At 41.5% G+C, this 23425-nt stretch overlaps 1 protein-coding gene across 1 annotated transcript in view; it reads left to right on the top strand.

Moving 5' to 3' along the window:
* Positions 1 to 3188: 3188 nt before the first annotated feature.
* The window catches only part of LOC104543126 (breast carcinoma-amplified sequence 3), a gene marked incomplete at both ends in the record, with an annotated part of 57667 nt that continues 37430 nt past the window's right edge, over positions 3189 to 23425 (top strand). Inside the window, 2 exons of the mRNA XM_010187662.1 lie at positions 3189 to 3322; positions 14233 to 14497. Coding sequence (XP_010185964.1) covers positions 3189 to 3322; positions 14233 to 14497 — 399 coding nt within the window. The remainder of the gene's footprint in view (positions 3323 to 14232; positions 14498 to 23425) is intronic.

Raw genomic sequence — 23425 nt, 5'->3', positions numbered from 1 at the left:
AAGCCCCGAAGGCAACACACATGAATGTGGAACCAAGAGCTGTATACATCTTGTGGAGCTGATCCCAGCTGCAGATAGGAGAGCACATCTCATGGCTGCGTTTGTTCGTGTATGGTGTATGAAGAACAACCAACTGGTGGCACCGTGCACTGTAGGCTGTGGTCCCAAAGTGAGCGCTCTCGGTGCCCCACTCGGGGTAAGGAGAGATTACAGATTTGGGAAACCAGCTTTGTGAGGAGAAGGGTGAAGCGATGTCACGTCTGTGTGCTGGGGTTCACTGCACCGTCCGCAGACACCTGCGCTTCCAGCCAATACTGCAACAAGGTCCTGGTCAGCTGAACAGCGATAGGTTTGATGGACAACGCGCAGTGGTGATTCCTGTGTTTTCACTGGCTTGTGGTTATTCTGCAGCTTTCTGCCTTCAGCTTCCAGACAGATTTTTGGCTCATTTAAGGCTTTTTTTATGATCTTTATTGCACTGTGCCATGTGATGGAATACACATGAAGAATGCTGTGCTCGGAGCTCTGGGTGCACTCAGCTCTGCGTATGCATTTATAAAAGACTTCTTGCATTTTGGGGGGAAGAAGCAAATCGAGGTTTGCTGAGGCTGTCTGCTCACTGTTGAGAGAAGCCTTCTGTGTTCCTCTCTTCTCTTTCTCCAAAGGCTCTTTCCTTCTGCAATAAGAGAGGGCTTAAAAGGACCAAAAGCACACTCGGCTTCTATATAAAGCTATCTAATGTGTGAGGACAGGCAAACATTGGAATACAGAAAATAAATCCTTACTGTCTCAAATTAGATGTTTTGGAATATCCTCACTCCAGTAATAGTGGCAGCCTAATTCTAACACACAAACCCCTCTTTGCTTCCAGCTTTCTCCACTGGAAATGTTATATATTATTGAGGACCGCACACTTCACTAGAAGGGAAGTGTATTTTGTGATGTTTCAGAACAGAATTAATGCAAATTGTGTGCACGATCCCACACTAAAGACTTGGCTGACTTGCACTTGAGCAACTTTAGCTCTATTTCCTATTAACGCAGTCACTACAAATCAAGGAAATTGCCAGTTAAGCCAACATTAACATCCAGACCAACCTCAACTCACATGCCTTACCGCCCAAACATAATACCCAAATGCACTCACGGATTTCTTAGCTCCATAACAAACTCTCTTTCATTTCTAGCACTCGGGATCGGAGCAGCAGTCTGTGACAGTACAAGTATGTCTACCACAGGGGATCTTGCTGAAGGCAGATTTGGGATTTTGTGTGATTTTGAGGAAATGGGTGTGCGCAGCGTGGGTGGCCTCGCGCTCTGCCCAAGCCCTACCAGCAGCAGTGGTCAAGCTGAGAAGGAAACTTGTCGGCAGTTTTGTCTCTAAATCCAATTTGGTTTTCTCTCCAATTTTCTACCTTACTGCTGGTGGGCCTCACAGTCTTGAAAGTATTTGTTTATCTTCACAAGATCCTTATTTCATGAGAGCTGCGGTGAAGAGAAACTGAGGTGTGTGCTTGTTCATGGTCAACCAAAGTTGGCAGTGATGCTGTCTTACCCTGTTTGGAGCTTCAGGACTGTGCACTTCCTCCCACGAGCTGAGACACATGCTCACAAACTTGCCTCAGCCTCGGGGAAGGAGGAGGAAGCACTGGGGAGTGATGTTGAGCCCTGAAAGCCAAGGTTTTGGCTGCTGAAATGTTCCTATTTGGGCTTAAGGGAAGGGGGAATCCAGGATTGCCAATGAGGGAGAACGCTCAGGATAGCCGAGGGGGTGATGGTGTAATGGTGGTTCAGTAGCAAAGTTAATTAATCTTTGCTAAGAGAGTTTTTCTCTGCTGCTCAGTACACAGAGTGATTTTTTCTCTAGTTTAATTTTAAAATGTCCAAGTGACCTATGCTAGGACGTTAACGGTAAGGTGTGAGGGCTTTCAAACTTGTCCTGTATGTATTTGTGTGGCAGCAGTGAGTGGAAGAGGGGAAGATGAACCACAGAGCCATGTGTGCATAAACAGAGGAAGCGAAGGCTCTTTTATGGCAGAAACAAGATTGTGATTTATCCTTTGAATAGGTGTCATGTAAAATGGGGAGACCTGAGTTCTCTTCCTGAAGGATAAAAGATTTCAGTTACTGCTTTATGTGGGGAGTCAACACAACAGAGCTCTGTGGAAATTCCTGGTTTTCTTTAATAGATGGGTACCTTGAAAATTATTTCATAGGCACTTCAACGTAGCTATTAAACTGCTGAAATCACTTTGTACTTGGAGCTAATTAAATGTTGCATGATTACTTTGGGTGATAACTGCGAATTTCATTAATAAGCATGCTAATATGGACTTTTTTATACAGAAAAATAAATCTGAAGTTTACTATTCTAAATTCTACCATGATGCCCTCCTTTTCTTTTATGTACAAAAATACATTTTTTTGGTATAGAAACTTAAACTTTTATGGTAAATTGACCTTAAATATGTTTGTGAATGTTTAAAAACTGGCTATGGACTGACATATAGCAGGAGAAAGAAGTAAATAACATATATAAGTTATTGTGATTCTGCTGATCTTCTAATGTAATCATTTCAGTACATCCACCAGTGAAATGTTTTCAATGAAGTTAATACCTAATTTAATATTTCACTTGAAAACTCTCAACTCTGATTTGCTGCCTCTCGAGCAATAAATCAGATGGTTTCTTTCATATGCTTTTATAAGAAAGATGCTTCTTCAGGCTTGTTTTTGGTATGGATTGTTTTGGCTGGGTTTTGATAGTGTTTCTACTTCCAAAAATTAATATTGTGGAAACATCAATCTTTTTTATGCTGGCTCTTTCCCAGGAAAGAGCATTTTGGGGTTTCATGCTAACATTCATCACTTCAGTGCTTCATATTGGTCACACAAGTTCTCAACTGCAGTCAGAATGTTTCCAGATTTTTCAGTTGGCTTTTATAGATTTAAATTGCAATATTTAAGTACTAATACTGTTAATATGACTGCAGTTGAAGTTTGGATTCAGTTTGAGGAATTGAATCCCTTTCGATTCAGTAATCTTCTGTAACTGTTTTGTTTCCAGACAACGCAATGTAAGCCTCGCTAGCTTTTTAAGGTAGACATTCATAAGCCTCTTCTTTTGCAGTGATTAATCTCTTGTGCTTTTGTGTTTCTTTTTTCTTTTTCTTTTTTTTCTTACCCAGGGATGTTGCTGGTCACTACTGACACATTAGGCCATGATTTCCATGTTTTTCAAATACTGACACATCCTTGGTCATCATCACAAAGTGCCGTCCATCATTTGTATACACTTCACAGGGGAGAGACTGAAGCCAAAGTAAGTTCAACTGTTTGCTGAAGAATAATCCCCAGACACCTTATACATTTTGTGAATGTTGGCACTTTAATGTTTGTTTCAGCACACAAAGAGCCTTTCTTATGTTATAGCCGCAGCAAGGATAAGAGCACAGCGTTTAACCTGGACAATAATAAATTCTTGCCCTTCGCAATGAGGTGCTGTCAGATTTATTCAGATGTGGCACTGCCTCCAAAGAGCCCTGGTTATTCGCTGTGTTTGTGCTTAACCTTTTCTCACGTCACACGTTAAACATTTGTCTAGTGCCCGTGAAGCAACTGTCAGGCTTTGCTTGACTTTGGTGGTAAAAGCCAAAGACTGACAATTAAAGAGTTGAAAGGAAGAGTTAATCAGAAGACTGTGATTAGCTTTTATCTGCACTTCAGCAAAGTGGGGGAACCTGTTGGAGACTGTGGTGATACAGATTTAACTCCCCGGTTTAAAAATCCCACTCTTAGAGGTGGAAGACTATATGAGGCTAGATTAGCAGAGAGTGAAAAAGCCTGAAATTATACTTCAAAATATGCTCAGTAAACTGATTTACTGGTAAAGTGGAGAAAGGTGAGAGCAATGAGTTGTGCTCACCTGGCTGTGACAGCAGCAGTGCAGTGGATTATGCTTGAATCCTTGGCGGCAATGCTTTTAGACATCGGGAGAGCCTCACCTCTGTAGCACTGAGTAACTGTTGAGGAACCTGTTTTAAATACATAAATAAAAATGTCACCACGGGGTAAGAAATGAGTATTGCACTTGCTGATGCAATTACACACTGAAAGCACAGACTTGTGGCAGCCTGGCAGATGTAAACCGGTGTGACAGAGAGAAGCCCCAGGCGTTGTGATTATGACCCTGACACTGGAAACTTGGATTATTGTGGCACTGTTATTGCAGCTCCTTCAGATCTTTTTTTTTCCCTATGAATTGTGCAGTTTCCCTTAAGTTTTTTGCCTTACCTTTGTAACAAGTAGGATCTGAAAGCTTTATTTAACGTAGTAGCAGTTGGTAATGTTTTAATCTGTGTGTATTTCAATTACTGGCAGGTTAAATACTCTAAAGCTTTGCTGCTGCTGTTCTGGAAAAGTGTGATTACTATTCCTGGCAATGGGTTACTATAGGAAGGAACAACCAGTCTGGAATGTGAGAGGAAATTAGGAAAAACTGTCCATATGGGGTTGTATATGTAATGCTTACAAGTAATTTTTATAAATAATATAAAGGGCATTGAAATGTGTGTATATATATACACTGCCACCTATTTGGGCACGTACTGTAATGTGTTTAATGCTTTAGAGTTATTTTTGTTCTACTTTCATACAAAAAATGTGAAATTTGCTATAATCAATATTGAATACCAAAGCATAAGACTCCAGTCACTGTGAACAAAGACGTTCTTTTGTTTTTTTACAGCTGATAAATTTGTTTTTAAGGCATATATTGGAAACCAAGCATAACATGTCGTAGAGACCAAAGCTTTATAGATACACCTTTTTGGGGGTATAGTGTTAGCATCTCTGTGAAAGCATTGCATTAAAGTTCTCAGAATCAACATAGTAAAGTTTTTCCCTAGTTTGCCACATAGTTTTCATTTGGGATGTGAACAGTATAGCTTTTGGAATGGTATAAAACAGGGAAAATTCAAGCCAGCCTCAGGCATATTAGTGAATTTCACAGCTCCCTTGATAATTGAACTATCCAGCAATAATATTGCATTGGTACCTGTGATTCTTAATATGCACCTATGATTTTAAATACTTATGTAATATGATGGAAGGTTTGACTTTTTCTTTTGGAGTAATAGTGCTTTTAGTTGTTTAGTGAGAAGAGTAGCATGTGGTGCTATTCTTTTGTTCCGTAAATTTCATGTATCCGTAGCATTAGTCAAAAATTTTGGAGACTGTTCGATTTAAAATTCTCAATGCGGGTATTCTGAGACACACACTGGAAGCCTCTGTGCCTCTGCTGGTTAGAACACTATTTATGCATTTGCAACCAGACTTTTTCCTTAGCTTTGAACCAGAGAAAAATCAAACTGTGAATCAAGGCCAATGGTCTTAAAGGTCACCTTCTGTACTGGAGCTATAAAAAGTTCTAATTCGTGTTGATGGACATGAGTGATTATCAGTGTCAACATTTGTTTAGCCAGTGCTCATTATAAATTGTTTAAACACCATCATTATGCCCTTGTTATATGCGGTATTTTAATGTCCATACTGAAATCATTTGCTTTTGTAGATGAGATTCAGGCCGATAGAGCTTCCCCACACATTTCCCAAAATACCTTTCTGTCATAGGCTGATACATGATTTTTCTGGTTTTGCCCTGTGATCCATTAGCACGTTTCTTGCTACTTACTACTGATATTATAAAACCATTTAGTTCACAGGCAAAGAGGTGGTACACAGTAGTGTCTATGAAAGCTTCCTGTACTTGTCTGCGTGGCTGTGTCCAAGCTGCTGTGGACTCAGGAGCTCCCTGTACGGGGTCACTTCTGCACACATCGACTGTGCACGGAGTGCGCTGTAAGACTGATTTTTTCGAAAGAGCGTTGGATCTGCAGCGTATGCTTTGTGTCATATGGGGCATACCGGCTTTGCTCTGGGAGCAGAAATTGGGGAACCATATGTATTAGTGTACTGAATTTTCACAGGTATATCTGGCCTTATAGGTTGTTTTAATTGTAATTTCACCCAGGTTACCATATCAGCCTCGGAGTCTCCCTTTTTGCAGGGTTGCAGAATTCCCAGTCTCTGTTTTACCGTCTCTTTCGTGGTTGGAGGGCACAGCAATAGCTTGGTATTTCTCATCTGTCTCCTAAGAGAAGGTGACAGGAGGTCCCCTCTGTCATTCATATACAGAAGCATCTTAAGTGGATTAAGTGGCATGCTTAATGTATATTAAAGAAAAAGCAGCAAGTGTTGTGATTTAATAATGGTGTTTTCTGATCGATTTACTGCAATCAAGCAGCGTGTCTAAGTCACCCACACATCTTCCTACTGAGTCAGATGTATTAGCTATGCACTTACTTTGACTTAATAAAGCTGAGGAGTATGTGCTCCATCATGCATTAATTTTTCTAAATTCCAGACAAATACTGGTTTGGTTTGGAGCAGAGAAATTTCAGTCTGGAAGACTGTTTGTACCTTTTCCTGACCATTTCTGAAGTACAGAGACGCTGGTTGGAAAGAGACCTGCAGGGGTTTTGTCTGCTTTCATGGATGTCAGGGTCTTGTCCTTAGCCAGAGCAGAATCTTTGTAAGTGTTTGCAACCAGTTGGCCCCTCCAGCCCGACGGTGTCTCTGAAATCATACCGTTAATGATGGGATAAAATAGAGACTTTCTACTTTGATTTTAATGCAGAACGTTGTGTTTGCATTGAGAGTCTGTCCTGGCAGCTGTACCTTTGCTTTTTGTGATGTTTCTGCTTAGTGGAGGAGAGGGAGATGAGACTGTTAAAAGACCCTCCACAAGATCAGCTCTCCTGTGCCGAAATGTTGCTCACAGAGATTGTGCTGCATTCAGTGTATACCCAGTATGTGCTCATAGGCCCTTTCTGAACACCTGATGGTCATTTTTCCCTTTCCAAAAACCCCTGCTAGCCATCTTCCAGGGGTTTTTGTTAGTGATCGTCTTCTAGGGCTTGTCTGCATTGCCACTCTGCTTCATGTTGGCTTCACGATGCTGAGGGACACTGCTGGGTAAGGCAGGCTTTTGAGCTTCCCTTCCCCTCTGTGAGGAGTTAAGGGTAAGCAGTAGTAGTATTCTCCCTGCCTGTTCACAGCTAGTCTTCATGACATGGTTTTCCTTTTCTCTTTCTGCACGCTTTGAACAATGCAACAGAGTGTTACTGAGTTTTAAAGTGTTGTTATTGCAAATCTAGGTTGTATTTGCTGACTTAGAGCAGCAAATATAAGAAGCAGCCTTATGTGCTGAATAAAACATTGAGTCGAGACTGTGAAGATTGCTCGGTTCCTAGCAAAGCCACTGTCTTGTTTGTGTGACTGGGATGAAGATGGGGTAAGATGGAAAGGGGACCTCTGTCTCATAAGGGGATTGCAAGGACAATGGCCACAGAAGAATGTGAAGTGCTGAGATACTTTATTGGTTCGAGTGATGCGAGTCCCAAGGTCACAACATTCAAGGTTCCTTTTCTGCAAACACAGACAGAAGTCACTGCTTCAGTTACATAGGATTAATATCTTCTAGTCTTTAAGTGCCACTTATGCTTTAGAGTTATTATTATTTTTTTTTTACTTAAGAGAAAAATCCCCAGTGTGTTTGATTCACTGTGCTACATTGTGAAGGTTCATTGCAAGCACTGGTGGTACTTAACCATACCAGAGAGAGAACCAAAGCTCTAGGAGAGTCCGTGCTTGCACAGTTCAGCTGTAAAGGAGGAAAATGTGCACGTGTACGTGGTGCACATTTTGGTTAAGGATACGTTTCCTTCTCCTACAGCTCTTGCATTGTAAGTCAACACTTACTGCAGGCATATTTTTACCTAAGAGCACGTTGGAAGGTTTTTAATAAAGTCATAGCATGTTCTGAACTGACGAAGCTCATTTACCTGCAGGTGAAAGTCAGACCATCACCTGATGATCCTTTCACTTTGATCTGAAATTGTAAACAGGGAAAAAATCCCTGAAAACAGCATTATCTTAATCTAGAACAAATGAACATAATGATAGCATCAGCGGACTGGTGGCCAGGGTCCTCTCTAATCTTTGACACTGCCAGACCTTGGTTATTCTGCCTCCAACTGCTGTTACAACTGACTGCAGCCAGCGGAGGTGAACAGGGAATGGTAAACCCGTTCCAGCTTGGGCAATTTTACGCTTTTCTAGGGAATGCGTGAATGTTTTTGTGACGGATTTCACAGAGGCTGTTCAAGGTTGTGTCACATGCTGTGTCCAGGTAGTGAAACACGAGAACAGTTTCTACATGTTAAATGTAAACCTGCATGGTTAATAGAAACTTCTTCCTATTTTGATGTAGTTCTGGAGCTGCGGTGATTGCAGTAGTCTCTGGAAGACAGACTTTCTTATTTCTGGACAAGAACCTGGGATGTTCTTGAAGGAATCAAGATTGATTTAGGGAAGTTGATCAGTCTTTGATGAAAGCAGACAATAAGGAACTGCTGCAATTAGAAGCAGCTTAACTGTCTTGAGGAGACGGCGCTGTAAGCAGAGCGGCGTTTGCAATTTCCCTGATTAATAGAGAGCAGCTACTCTGGCTGAAGGACCCTACGTGAATGCCTCACTGTGCCCAGATTCTGCCATTGGTTTTAGACAGAACTGAAATCAGCTTTGATGACTTGGGGAGACAGACTTGGGTCTGCATGGGTCTGATAAATCATATTGTGTAGTCCATGATTTTATTATTTTCTCATTTGTGTTTGTTGCTATATCATTTCCTTGATTTTCTCAGCCAAAAAATAAAATACAGACCAGTTTTCTAATTTATTTTGACCCTTACCTCCTCAGTACTGCTGCACTTTCTCATTGTTTAATTATACTTTTGTTTAATTGTATTTTATTTCTGCCATATCCCTGCACAGCAGAATTAAATACTTAAGTTATGTCCTGCAGATAATGGTGTGTTTTCTCTGTGATGCTGCATAATGTGCATGAAACTGCGTTAAGTTCCTGTTGCAGTAATGCGAATAATGCTTAATTATTTCACTTCACTATTGAAGTTTAATTTAATGCAGTGAAGTGCACAAGAATATACATATTGTACCTGGTGTAACTTGCCACAACTGAAAAAGGGACAGCAGGTAAAAAAAAAAGCACTAGGAAGATAAAAATAATATTTAATATTTATTTCTTGTAATTAATGTCAAAATATGCGGTACAGTGGTATGAGCTTTGTTTTCTAACTGCTGCATTATGCACGTGCATCAGGAGTGGGTTTCCCTGGAGAAGTACGGCGATAGCCCAGTAAAGCTCCTTCTCCTTCGGAAGAGAGTCAATGATAGCACAGATTGAAGCGCTGCGCAGCAAGTTAGTGCTGTATTAACTGGGAGAAGCCCTGAAGTGCAGGGGCTGGGTAGAGGCTGTCAGTCAGACCCTGGAGTCGTGGTGAACAAGGTCACCGCCTGTCCCTGTGACTTCTGGTGTCATCAGCCGTTCCTCTCACAGCCCCTTTTAATCAGCTGCTTTTAAAATAAGTTTTCTATGTGCTGCCCTTACTTCTGTTTTGTTTTCTTTCAGTTATGGCTTGAATTATTTTTTAAAATTTGTTTTGTGAATATGTTCTATTTAACGTTGTGTTGAAACTTGGAGAAGCTGTGGGAATAAGGAAAAAATTATAGCAAAAACTTATATAGATTTACATTATATAAAATAAGTAAATATATGTCAGCTTTGAAGGCTTAGGTTCAGATAATTCCACACAGATTTTCAGAATATCAGAAATAATTTTGTGATCTGTACAGTCTTGAAAGCTGCTTTTCAGTAGAGCATTGACACATGCCATGTCCTTGTGGGACTCCGTGGATTAAATTATTAAATTACCCCACTGTCTCACTCAGGGCAGTCTCTGACCATGGCAGCTGAATTTTCATTCAGTTTGCTGGAGGATTTTACATTGTAGGGTTCAAAACACAGGGAAATAGTACAGTGGAAGTTGAAGAGAAACAGAGGAGAAGAGAAGATGAAGGAGAGCGGGAGAAGATAGCGTAAGACTGAGAAGAAGTGACAGAGATTCTGCAGAGGAACCCGTAGTAGACAGCAGCGTAAGAGGTGCAGGGTCATCCAGAACTGCTCCTGGGTTTGACAAGTACTGAGGAGGATTCGTGGAGCAAGCGGAATGGTCTGTAAAATACGGACAGAATTTCGGCAGACCTCCTGTACAACCGGAGCACCAGAACACCTGGTTTGGCTGTGGGTGAATTGGAGGGTCCGTGCTGTTACCCCTGGAATGCTCTGTGGTTGCCTTCAGTGCGTCCCTTTGGGACAGAAAGGGCCTTGGCTCTCGGATGAGGACCTTGAAGTGTCCAGAGATTTCACTGAGAATTTTGGATGTGCGGGAAATGCAGCTTGAAGCTAAAGTAACCAAACTGCTCACAAACTAGGAGGAAGAAAGGGAAATAAAGCTAGGAGAAAGCACTGATGTTCCCACAAAAGTATTTAGGATTGAAATTTAAGATATCTTAAAGGTTCTGAAGTTAAACAAAATCTTATGTCTATAATTGCCTTTTCTGGCCCAGACAGAAAAGGATAGATAAAATTCTGAGATACAGCCATGAGTATTAAATCTGATGTTGACCTTGAGCTATAGAATAAACTTTGCATCAGGAGAGATCTAGTGTACTTCATTAACATATATCTGTAAACACTACGGGGTCTTGATTGATCTTTGGTATCTAAACATTACATCATAATTAACAACAAACCCAGAAATATATTATAAATACATGAAATAGTAGTACATTAGCCTAAAGGACAGCAATAAATTGCAACGCTTAGCATAAACTTGAAAACCACTAATGGGCCACTGTGCAGTTTGTTTATACTCGAAGCAGTCAAGAACTCTGTGTAATGTACAGTAACAGTGTGCGGAGAGCAGCAAGTCTGATGTGATCATTTATATATACTTTTCTTCATGAACACACACAGCTGATTTTCGAAGTCATTTCTGAGACTGCTGCAGTGAGCGTTTTCCTTCCAGCTTGGTCCACGGCTTTATCCCAGCGCTGCTGGGAAGTTCTGGACCCCTTTGCATTGCGCATTGTGCATTGTGCATTGGATTTGTGCTGTTTTGATGCGAACGTATTTATTTCATGCCCTTGTATGAAGCTGGAAATATTCTCTGAGTTGCCTCCGTGACCTGTCAGTGGTTCTGCTGCTCAGCGCTGGTCTGTGACAGACCATCGAGGCCGTTTTTGGGACTGGTCGGAGCAGGGTAGGATTGCTGCCTGTGGAACGGTAGCTTCCAAAATACTTCTTGTCACTGCCGAGCAGGCTTTCATAGCTGTATTCCCATAAATCTCAATTCATTTCACACTCATCTGTCAACACTTTTTTTTTTTCCTTGTTATTACTGAGTCTTAAAAACCTGTTTGTTCTCTGCCTCTGTGGTTCAGCCATATTTTAAGTAGTCATGACCACGATACCCACTCTGCAACTGCAGCAGTGATTGTGGCCGTTATTTTAAAGGGAGTGTTTTGGATTACGCTGTTCCAGACTTTCTTCCTGAAGAGCAGGAATAGGTGGTTTGGTTTTTTTGTGTAACGTTTGCATATTAAGAAAAAACACCCGGTAGCGATTGCTTCCCAGTCTCTTGTCATGTGCCAGGGCTGTTGCATGTAACTTTAAAACTACATAATCCTAAGCATGCATACTGAAAAGTGAGTATTAATATAGTATTAATAGAATAGTAATATAAAATGGAGTATTAATATAGTATTAATATAAAATTGAGTATTGATATAGTGTTAATTACATATTAATATATATAATAAACATATACATTGCCGTGTTGCAGTACAGCGAGAGAGGACTGGTTTTTTTCTGTCATCTCATAGAAATGTCCTCTACCAAATAATTCAAGAGTTTGGCTGTGAAATCAGCTGAAGTGCAGGAGGGAAGAGATGGCAGAGGCACAGGCGGCCGGAGCCCATCCTGTAAATATGACTCGAAGGCATCAGTTTGCAGGGAGATCTATAAAGTCCCTTCCTAAAAGCTGTGGGTGCAGAGGAGACCACTTATGCACAGAGCATGAAGCTACAGAGAGAGACAGAAATAGGTTGTGATGGAGGCATGGGGAAGGAAGGGAAAAGCTGCTCTCTTGAGGCTGGGACAGATGGATGGGTTTACAGATCAGGAAGGGAATTTAAAACTGGATCTAAAATGAATGCCGAATGTTTGGTGAACAGTGATGTGTTCAGAGGGGTCAGCATCTAACAACAGACGTGGCCATTCTTCATGATACTAGAAATTAGGAAACCGGGCCTTTGAGAGAATTGGAAATACATTTCAACAAGCGCAATGATTGTGTTGTTAGTGATCTTCCTGCGAACGGCAATTTATATAAGGTTCTTACATTCTGTTTTGACCGGTAGAAATTGCCTCTATAACCAGCAAGTATTTAAATACTCCTGGTGCCATAGATTTTCACTGACTCCACGGCTTTGGGATTTCTTTCTTTGACTCTTGTTAATCCCTGTGGGGTCTCTAATCCCTTTTGAGCAATCTATTAAGGTGAAACACTTTGTAGGCAAACGGGGAGCTCAAAGTGCTGGGACTTTGTGTCAGTAGCACCAGAATCACTGCAAGTGCTAAAGCCGTCAGGTTTTGGGGAGCTCATTCAGCTGTATCGGTAGCAGATCATTTGGGTATGTCCCCTCACTGGAAAGAGCAGGTGTGTGGCGCTGTTTTTTGGTTTATCTACATAATGTTGATGGAGCATTTTGTGTGGTGACAGTCTGTCAGCCAAATGTCTTGTCACAAGACACAAATCCTTTCTTTATCTCAAAGGCTTCGGGGCTCAGTGGGCAACTTGCGCTTTGATGAATACTCGCTGCTTTTGTCTGGAATAGCTGGAGTGCATTTCTGGAATATTTGTCAAGATTTTATCAGTGTTTACTCCAATTTGAGTACCTCATGTATTGTAAAACTGGCTTCAGTGAAATCTGAAAGAATTTTATTTAGTTTATACTGTTTAATAATATAATGAAAACTAATCCTTTGTCTGTATCTTTGTTTGCTGTGTTAAATCCCACTTGCATACGTGGTTCTTTTTAGTCAGCTTTTACCTTTAAAAACATTTTTGGAAGATCTGTTTTAGGACTTTTTTTTCCTATGATAAATCATTTTAACCTAGACTACTTGTTTTCTTGAGTTGTCTGCCAGTACAGGGTTGGAAACAAACTTTAATCTCGCTTTTAAAGCATTCCTTCAGGAACAGGAATTTGCTTTCCATCAAAGTGTTGTGTAAAGCACACTTAAAAGAGAATGAAATCCTTCTGGACTTCATATCTGAGATCTGTGCAAGGAGTAAATATAGTAGAAAATATTTAACTCTGCTTTTTTATTTGCTTCAAAACTGACCGTTTTAAGCTAAAATAAAACTTGTGTTTCTTAAGTGGTAGTGAAGTATTTGTATGCGTAAGAAGAAACCTAACTGAGGTCTTTCCTAGGACTTTAATAGCTGATTAATAAGGATTGTTGTCTGTAAAACTGAGTGGTTTTATATAGAGAAATGGCCAAAGTTGTTCCGTTTCTTCTTGACAAATTTTTAAAACCAAAAAAAGGCATAGGATACCTGGATATGTGGTAATTCTCCTGAGGGATGAACTGCCAGTAGCAGGATCAGAGACAGTTCTGGGCGTATTTTGAAAATACTGGCCACTGATTTCTGGTTTGTTAAGTTATGTGATATGAGGACGTGGTGTTTCTCTTGACTTAAAATACAGTTTTGAGTGCCAGTATTTGTCAAAATCAGACCCAGTGTTGAGATCTCTCTCTTGTTCCCATCCCTCCCTTTTCCCCTTTTTGGGTAATCTCTGAAAATTAAAGTAAACAAGCAAATAACAAAACATGTAATTGAAATTATTCCCCAACTCGTTATAGAACTAAATTCTATTTGAAAATTACACCAAGCTCCTGTGGCTTTCTTTGGTACTTTGCAGCATGGTTTGTTTTCATAAGCTCAGGCTGGTTGAAAAGAAAAATCTCAGAATATTTTGAGAAGTACACATAATTTGGGACTGGGTATATACTGCAGCTTATATTTCTAATAGCCTGAATACTAAGTTCATTGGTATATGTGCAGAAATTGAAGTTATTGCAAAAAATTCAATTAAGAGCTGTGTTTAAAACATGACAGTGCATTTCCTTTTAGAGGTGTGAACGTTGGTGACTGCGTTCCCGTTTCACTCCTGTGTTTTCCAGGTCCAGGACATCTCCTTCAGCCACGACTGCCGCTGGGTTGTGGTCAGCACGCTGCGAGGCACTTCCCACGTGTTTCCCATCAACCCCTACGGCGGGCAGCCCTGCGTGCGCACACACATGTCGCCCCGTGTGGTCAATCGCATGAGCCGCTTCCAGAAGAGCGCAGGGCTGGAAGAGATTGAGCAAGAGCTGACGTCCAAGCAGGGAGGACGCTGTAGCCCTGTTCCAGGCCTGTCAAGCAGCCCGTCTGGCTCACCGCTCCATGGTAAATCACGTTTTTTCTTATTTCCTCCCATTTACATTGTCAAGAAGCCATTCCCCTTGAGTCAGTAGTGCCCACGTCCTCTAGGATGTTTGAGTACCTGCTGTGTAGCTGCCTGCCTCAAAAAGGTTTGGTTCCTCAATACCTTTGGAGATGCTGCCCTGAAGATATTCATAGTCTTCCAGCTTCACGTTTCAGTAGCGTTTGCTAACAACCATGAGCAACAGAAACATTGATTTGGTTCATTCTACTCACCCATGTAGTTTGTGCCCTGAAAAAATGAGTTTCGTAAAATATGGTGCTGCAGGTATTGTGAAAAAGCATGTAACATATGCAGATATTATAGGAATGAGCCAAGGTGTAAATACCTCAGAAAGATGGTTCTAATTTTGCAGCTTGCTTAAGCAAACTCTGCTATCATGGATATGTTAATAATTTCCACTCTAAATGGAAAGTTTTGGGGTCTTTAAGTTTTGTTTCCATCTAGCACAAGGTCAGTAATTTGGTCTACGTTTACATGCAGTTTCCTAAAATTCTCGTTGCTCATGGGCCTTGATGATCATGATCCAGCACATCTGGATATCCACAATAAATACTGTTTGGGGAGAAATGTGGACACAAGGCAATGGGAAGTTGATGGCATAGATTTTGTGTGTGAGAGCAATGTGACAAATAGTGTGTTAAGGAAAAAACATCTGGAAGAATTGATCTGTGCATCCTACTCCTTTGGTGGACGTGCTTTGGAGAAACTAAAAGGGTGTGAAGGAGAGCCTTTTAAAAAGGTTCAAAAACCATCATTGTCATCCCTTCTTCAGTTTTGTCTTTGCTGTCCTTTTTGCCCTTCTCTTTCATGAAGTCTGTACTAGAGGCTACTCGGTGCGGATCCAGAATTTGCAGCATCCTTACCCCTCCTTTCTATTAAGAGTAAGTCACAGCTTCCATTGAAGTGTGAGTTTAAATAGCAGTTTGATATGGGCCGCTACCCTTTTCTGGTCTGAGAGTGTTAAAAGTGGGAAGGAGCAGTCCCTGTTCCTGAGCGATGAGTAGGATTGGCAGTGCTTGTGAAGGCCCAGCTGTGTCCTGTCGTCATCAACATCCTTGCTGCTGTAGAGAGACCCTTTGTGGGGTTTCTGAGTCCAAGGAACTTATGACTCATGGATTATTAAGGGAACCAGAGTTGTCTCAGAAGAAGCCTCTGTCCTTTCACCTTCCTTTGGACTTTCCTAAACCAAGTTTTCTGCGTAGCAGATCTGGAGCCGTGCTCTTCTGCCCAGAGCCACTGGAAGGCTCCCAAAATGTGATCTGTAGTTTCCTGCACCTTGGAGACGTTTGTGTATCGACCATTTCACTGTCTCTCAGCGTGTGTCAGGCTTGAAACGGGTGGGGAGTGCTGCGAGGGTTTACTATGGCACATCCGATCTCTTGTAGCCCTTGACACATCACGTAGGGGAGAGGAAGCAAGTCTCAATTTGGGCACTTTCATCCAACAATTCTGGTTTCTGTCAAGGGAAGTGGCAGTAAGTTGTCACCTTTACAGTGCTCTTAGGTACACGTGAAGTTTTGACAGGTTTTTTTTAAGAAGAAAAAGCAGTTTAATTTGCTGTAGGATCCTCAGTGGTGGACAGATCCTCTAGGTAGGAGAAAGTCACGTGTGGACGAGTTACTGAAAGGGAGCAGCATTTCCAGGAGTGTCTCAAGCATTCCAAGGCTTCAGTTTTCAACCATTTGTCTTGAAATATAATAAATAAATCAGATTTTTTCAAGGTCTCTCTGCAGTCACCATTGCTTGAAAATTAGCTCTGTTTAAAGAGTTAGCTCCATTTGAAGGCTGCACATAGGTGCTGAGAATTAGAGCAGGAAGGTAATGTCTTTTTCCAGAGAACTTCATGGACTCTCTTACAGTGTAGAAGGGCCACACAGACGAAGACTGCGTGTTGGTAACTTGCAAACCTTCATATGAAAATTTTGCATGAGAAACTTGTGGGAGGAGATAGCGGAGTTGTCTCTAAAAAAATTTCGAAACTTAAAAAAAGTTTGGTTTTAAATAACCCATTTTATAAAAGAATAATTTCATAATATAGTGTTTTTAGTAATATCATTGCTGCTTTTTCGTTTCAGTAATCTTTCAGTTTACGTGGCTGAAGGCAGGCAGGATGTTGAGCCGTATTATGTACCTTTTATAAAAAGCCATTTATCATCAGCTTGGGAAAAACCCCTGAAGTTCACAGTGAACTTCAGTGGAGGGGTTTTGTGTGCAATTAGCCAGAGACCAGCGATTATTTGAATTTGTGAGCTAAGATGTGTTTGCTGAGATTGTAACAGCTCCTGGTCGTATTATAATGTTAAATTACTGTTGTTTGGAGGAGTTATGGGAGGACCTGGGAGAAGAGAGAGGTTCTGGGTTTAATTCTGCACTTCACTTTTTAACTCACTCTGTGACCCTTGGTAACTTGTATTCAGCTCATTTTGTCTCTCAGCTTTCTGCTGTGTAGCAAGAATAATGTCTGTGTTCCCCTTGTGTGGCTTTACTTGAAGTTGGTGGTTTTCTTCAAGAAGAGTAACTGTTTACTTTGCTAAATCATCCCTCCAAATGTAGCTGATTATAATGGAAATCAGCCCAGAGATTGGACAAATTGTTCATTAAGCAACAGATTCAGAGAAGATTGTGGTGAACTGATTTTATTTCTGGAGGATTTTTTCGTGTGGAGTCGTGTCATCATGATTTTCCTTTCCTGTCTTTTGCAATCTAGAAAAGTTTTGCTGAGCCCTAAATTAGAAAAAACTGATGTTACTATTATCTGCTAATATTTCTTTCTCCTTACAATGGCGTTGCTACAGCCTTAGGTCAAAAGACCGGACTTGTGTGAGCAAAGCAGTTGCTTGTTATCTTCTTTTTGATTAGCAATTGTAACCTATTGATGTTAACTTGTGATTAGCTTTTGTTCTTGTAAATATTTTCCGAGTTCAAGCTTTGTAATATTTTTCTCACTTGTTTTGTAACTCCCAGTTTCAAAATGAAGCTGTTTGCTGTGTGTATGGTAGCAAGGCAATCTATTTACATTTGTTCGGAGTACCCTACGAGCTGTTTACCCACACAGTGTAAGCCTTCACTGGGGTGGGGATGATTTTGTTTCCAAATGAATCATAGCTTGGCTTTGTTCTCTTTAGCAGAATGAAGTAAACTGTTAAATAGAGGATGATAAAGAGAGATTTCCTTTGCACCTTTGATAGGTAACACAGATTTGTTTGGGTTATTCTGTCTGTTAATCCAGTGAGGTTATATTTTTGTCATTCCATCAGATTGCCAGAGCGCTTTTTCAGTAATATCTGAGTTGGGTTGGGATCCTTTTATGGGCTTTTACTATTATAAGGCTGTTACGACATCAGTTGGTTGTGGGGCTGAACATTAGGGTGGAATATGGCCTTATGTGACCTTTTTACTTGTATAAAATGGGGTTTGTGGTACTCACCTGTCTCACAGGTACGCTGTGTGGATTTACGGGTGAGGAGTTAAAGCAGAACTATGTCCTGGATTGTACAAATGTATCCCCAGTTGTCTTCAGGATGCCTACATGTGAATAGCAAGGAGCATTTAGCTGTGAAAATGTAGAGCTTTACTTTGAAGACTGAACATTCTACATAACTCTTACTATTTTTATTCTGCAAATTAAAATTCACAGTATGTTATTGTCGTTACTTCTTGCACCATCAGTACGTTGAAGTCTCTCTAGCTCTACTTGGAGGTTTTTTTCTGTTGTTGACTGCAGGAATTTCCAGTATCAGAACAAACAGTAATAGAGTAAGTTAGGCACACATTGGACCTATAGCTACATCCACACCTACTAAAAACATTCAATAATAATATGGTAGTTTCTGAATTTATCTTGTCGTTTTGTTAGAGATTGAAGTATTTATTTAAATGGTGTATTTTTGCCAGTAGACCATTCATGATACACAGTGGTTGTTTCACATTTAAAACCTATACTGAAATGGAGTATGTAATTTTAGAATTACCAAAAAACATGTTGCTCTGTATATGTTGCATTCAGACTTAACTCTTTATAAATATTTTGGTTTAGCACATTTTTCTTTGCAAAATCTTTTTCTGTCTCAAAAATCAAAAAGGATTTCTCTTGCTTTTCCTTCAGTTGTTACAATCACAACACGATTAAAATTCAAGCATAAAGCTAGAAGTTTGATAAACATGCAGTCTGAGATGCTTTAAATATTTTCACGTTACTTTTCACTATTTCCCAGAGTGAAACTCTTTCTACTAGAAGAATTCGTATGGGAAAGCAGAGTTGAAAGGACTGACATCATCAGCCCTTCCTGAAAAACAGATTGGTTTCCTTTAAGTAACACTCACTTAGGAAACCACCTATTTAGAGGGAGGCAGACAAAAATAGTTTCAAAGAAAATTAACTGTATAATAACTTAAAGCACTGGAGGGCAGTTCCTCGCCAGAGTTTAACTCCAGAGCTGGCGCTGTAAAGGTGATTCGAAAACAGTTTGAAAAGACTCTATTAAGCTTTCAGTTTTCTGTCAGTAAATCGTAGCTTCTCTCGACAGAAAATAGATTTTATAAATGTATAGAAAAATGTATAGAAACAAGAAAGCAACTGCAGAATAGGCCCAATTTTTTAAATGTACTTTGAATGTTCCCATTTGTTTAATCGTCGCTCTCTTCCACAGCATCACATTTGGCTGGTTTTTAATTTATTTATTCAAACGCGCTTTCAAGTAATTTCTTTTCCAGCTTCGTCTCGACGGCTGGATTTGCCCACAAACCCTTTATTTTTTCCCCACATCATCCCTTTGCCGCGGGTGCCGGTGACAGGCGCTGCCGCTGCTGAGCGCCGCCTGACGGCAGGGGGCGCCCTCCTCCTGGCCATGCCGCCGCCTCCGGCGGGACAGGCCCTTGGGTGGGGGGGCACCGGGGGCCGCGCCGCCTTCCCGCCTTCCCGCCCTCTGCTCCTCGGGGGCCGCGCTGTGGAGATGTGGCGGCGCTGGTGCCGTTCGCTGCTCCCAGGGCGCTTTTCGGAGCGATTATTTAATTTGGGAGAGTTTGCGTGTCGATTCTGCGTCGCTTTTTTCATACCTGCGGCTCCTGACCAAATCTTAAAGGTGCTTCTGGTGTTTAAGAATAGGTGTAAAGCACTTAAAAGTAGTGTAATAAGAACAGGCCTTTTTCATTAATGCAGGAAGAATTGACGTTGCAGTCGCTGGCATAAACCCTCCACATCCACTGGGCAACAGCCTGGCTAAAATATATCGTGATTCTCTTGATTTCACACTGATTTAAAGTTTCTCTTTACATTTTTAAGGCAACTGAGGGGGGGGAAAAAATAATTACCAGGTGGGAATTTTCTGCTAACAACTTTCAGAGACCATTACATCCTTCTGGAAATGTCCCAGGGTTCTGTGGAGCCCCTTGGCTGTGGAAGCACATGCAGGAGCCCCCCGGTGGTTGTGGCAACCCCCAGATTGCACCCGTAGAGCAGGGGAGACAAGGTATGAACAGCTGACCATGAGCACCGGTTTGGGTACTGGCCAGGAGCTTACTGGTTGTAAATGAGCTGCGCTTTTCGCTTTTTTCTTTTTTTTTCTTTATATTTTTTTTTTTCAAATGGATGGAGGATCAGTGGAGTGAAAGAAGTGGGTGGTATATTTTGGATAGTTTCTGAAGTGGAAGGAAAAGATCCATTCCCTTCAGATAAGTAGGGAAATAGACTGATAAATTCTGTCACAAGGGAAGTTTGTGTCTGCACGAAGCGTTTTAGAAGTGTGGTTTTGTAAACACCGTAGATCTGAGACTGGGGCAAATGTACACTTGCCTTTCTATTTGAAAAGGAAGTTGCAAGTATTCCAGATAAATTGAAAATTGAAGGAGACTGACATCAGAAGGGAATTGCAATTCTTGAGATTTGAAGCGTAAAAAGATACGACTGAGTGATTTAGCACAGCAAACGCCGTAGCAGTGGTCAAAGCAAACGGTTTCCGAAAGACCGTGGGTCGACAGGCGGAGGGGAAGTAATAGGTAGTACACAGGAGAGCACGATGTCAAAGATGGATCGCGAGGTGAAAGGAAGGTGGAGGCAGAGAGGGGTTGGATTACCACAGATGTGAGCGTCCCACTGAAGTTTTCCTGTCAAGATGGATGATTCCAGTCTTGGTAACATCGACCATAGGGTCAAGTGTTGATGTGTCAGAGGCATGTAGTGAGGGAGGCTGAGGAGAAGTGGTAGCTGGATTTGTGCTTCTCTGAAAACGACTCAATAAAATGACATTTTGGGATTCTATTGTTATTTCAATTGTTTCCTCAATTACTTCCTCTTAATTTACAGTAAACCGATGTTTTTCCATCTGCAAACCTCACCAGTCAACCAGGTATTTAAAAGACAGTCTAGCATATTTCCTTCTCGTACATCGTGAGTAATAAAGACAACCTGCAGAATATTCATCACTTTTGATAGTTTTTGCAGTTCTTGCCAACTGGAAATTGATAAATAGCAGTACTAGTGATGCACAGGAAAGGACGAGGCTTTATGGCTTCTCCGGGTGCTTCATGTGTCTGTGCAGAGGACAAGATACACTTGTATACAGCTGAACAGTGCTTTAAGGAGAAATGAGTGTGATCAGCATAAGATTGAGCTTTAGAATAACAAGCCCTCTGAAGAGAGCTGGTCACTGAAGAAGTGATGCAGGAAAGGTTTTCTGAATGGTGCTTGTGTCCAAAGCACAAAAGGGGAAAGGCTGAGTTAGGTCAAGAGGAGAGATGTCTGGCACAGGGGACAGCGTGGTCCCCAAGTGTATTGGTAGGTCAAGGGATCTAAGTGGCTGGAGGGAGCTGCCATCAGCGAAATGACAGAAAGGAGCTTTGCTCACCTGATACGAGCCTGTCCTAGGTTTGATCAGAAGGTGAGAAAGTAGAATCTAGGGTTTTTCAAGAGACCATATCGGCTGAAGGAGGTTGATAGAAGGTGTTGTCTGACAAGGAAGGCGTGGCGTGAAGGAAGGTGAAAGCACGTGAAGCTCTGTGTCAGTAACCAGCGAGGGAAAGGAATGGGACAGAAGCGGGTGGGAACAGTCATTTTATCTGATGGACCTGCTGAGCTGGAGCCCGAGCTCCTTCTGCTCCCTGGCCGTGGGGGTTATGGGGTGCATCCACTGCTGAGAGGGAGCCCAGGGCCAGTGCCTCTTGCCTGCGGTCCGAATCAGATTCCCTGTGTGTACAATCGGTGATTGATTATGCAGTAAACGGGTGCTGCCCTTGTTGTCTTTGAGTTTATTATTCCTAAGTAGGGCATTTAAGTCAAGTGTGCATTTTTGGTAGTCTGAAAAATGTAATAAGGAATGGAAGCATTAAGGTTGGAAATAAAGTATATTTGTATCTTTTAAAAGGTTTCTCTTTACCCTTAAATATGCTGATTGGGCTTATTCTTTTTGCTTAGTCTTCGTGGGCTGTTAAAATCAGTTGCTCTTTCCCATCTCAAGGAAATGCATCTTTGACACTTCTCATGACCCGAGTCACGATGCTGTCACAGAGCCAGAAAACATCCTTAACGGTCACGGGTAAAAGAGCAGAGCTGCCGAGGGTGTGTGGTGGGTGGAAGAGGGAGAGAGATCGCTATGGTTTACTTCTGTTCCTATTCTATGGGTGTTTCAGACAAGCCATTTATTATAATTATCCATGGGTATTATTATCAACTTCTCGTATGCATTGGTTCTCAAGGCACTTTTTTTTTTTTTCTGCATAACTTGGGATGAATAGTGTGTGTTCAACCTGGATTGAATTCAGATGCCAAGATATTAGTGCTCATTGTTGCAGCTAGAGCAAGGAGCAATAAAGTGTAGGTAAAAGAAGCCACAAATGTATTAATGTGTAGTTTATTGTAAATACTAATTCTAAGAAGCTGAACCCTCTGGGTAAGGGGCTGCTATTAAACTTTCCCTATCTCCTCACTCAACACAGCTGCATATAGAGATGCCCTTCAGAAATTCCCAGACCCATCATTTGCAGTTCCTATGACAAGCTGACCAGTTTTTCTGGCTGTGTTGTCCCAATACACAAAAAAAAGTTTGTAAAGATCATTTTATTCCATATCCTTTGGAAGAGAAGTCCGAGACACTCAAAGTTTCTGAAGTTCACAATGCTGAAGCGTCTTGGAGCCATCCCTGAAGGAAGGCTTTGAATTCAAAGCTGTGTTGATATGAATTACGACTGATAGACATGACAAGTAATAGTGCATACTTGTTTTCTCAAGCGCTTCATCATTCACCAGCAGACAGCGTTAGTAAAATTCCCATGTGCAAGGAACTGGAGGAGCAGAGTCTCCACACAGTGCCTGTAGGATAACCTCGTTAGTGCCGTGTTGGGTCTGAGCTCACACTGCCCTTTCCTTGGAAGAGTTTGCAAACTCAAGTCGTGCTGGGATGGCTACAGCCGCAGCCTCTGCTCCAGAGCTGGCTTAGGGCCACACATTGGGGAGGCTGGGTCGTGCACCTTTGCATTTCTTTGCAAAATACTCCCTAGCTATACCTGTAGTAGTTACAAGAAGCTGAACTTGCAGTCTTTTAATCTGTGAGGAGTTGATGATGCAAGGTCTGGTACAAATAGGGTGACAACTTCTGACCCCTCCCTACCTGTGGCTGCTGTTCACTGGGGATGACCCAAGAGCAGCAAGGTCAGTTTGGCTGATTCTGCTGGTAACCCTCATCTGGAGCAAACCAGCCGAAGTGTTGCTGCTGCCCCCTGCTTGGTGGCTGTGCAAAGCCTGGAGCCAACAGCTGGCAATCAAGTGGTGTTTTTATTTCAAGAAGAGTTTTGCCCATAAATGGACTTGAGCTTTGCCCCAATAATATACTTACTTAAATAAGTTCTGAAAGATTATTATTATGCCAGACTTGTGCGTGTGGTGGTGAAGTGGTTGT

This window comes from Mesitornis unicolor, unplaced genomic scaffold (genome assembly GCF_000695765.1).
Source record: "Mesitornis unicolor isolate BGI_N332 unplaced genomic scaffold, ASM69576v1 scaffold1187, whole genome shotgun sequence".
NCBI lineage: Eukaryota > Metazoa > Chordata > Aves > Mesitornithiformes > Mesitornithidae > Mesitornis > Mesitornis unicolor.
The sequence above is the reverse complement of the archived record's forward strand: the minus strand, read 5'-3'. Positions and strand labels throughout refer to the sequence as shown.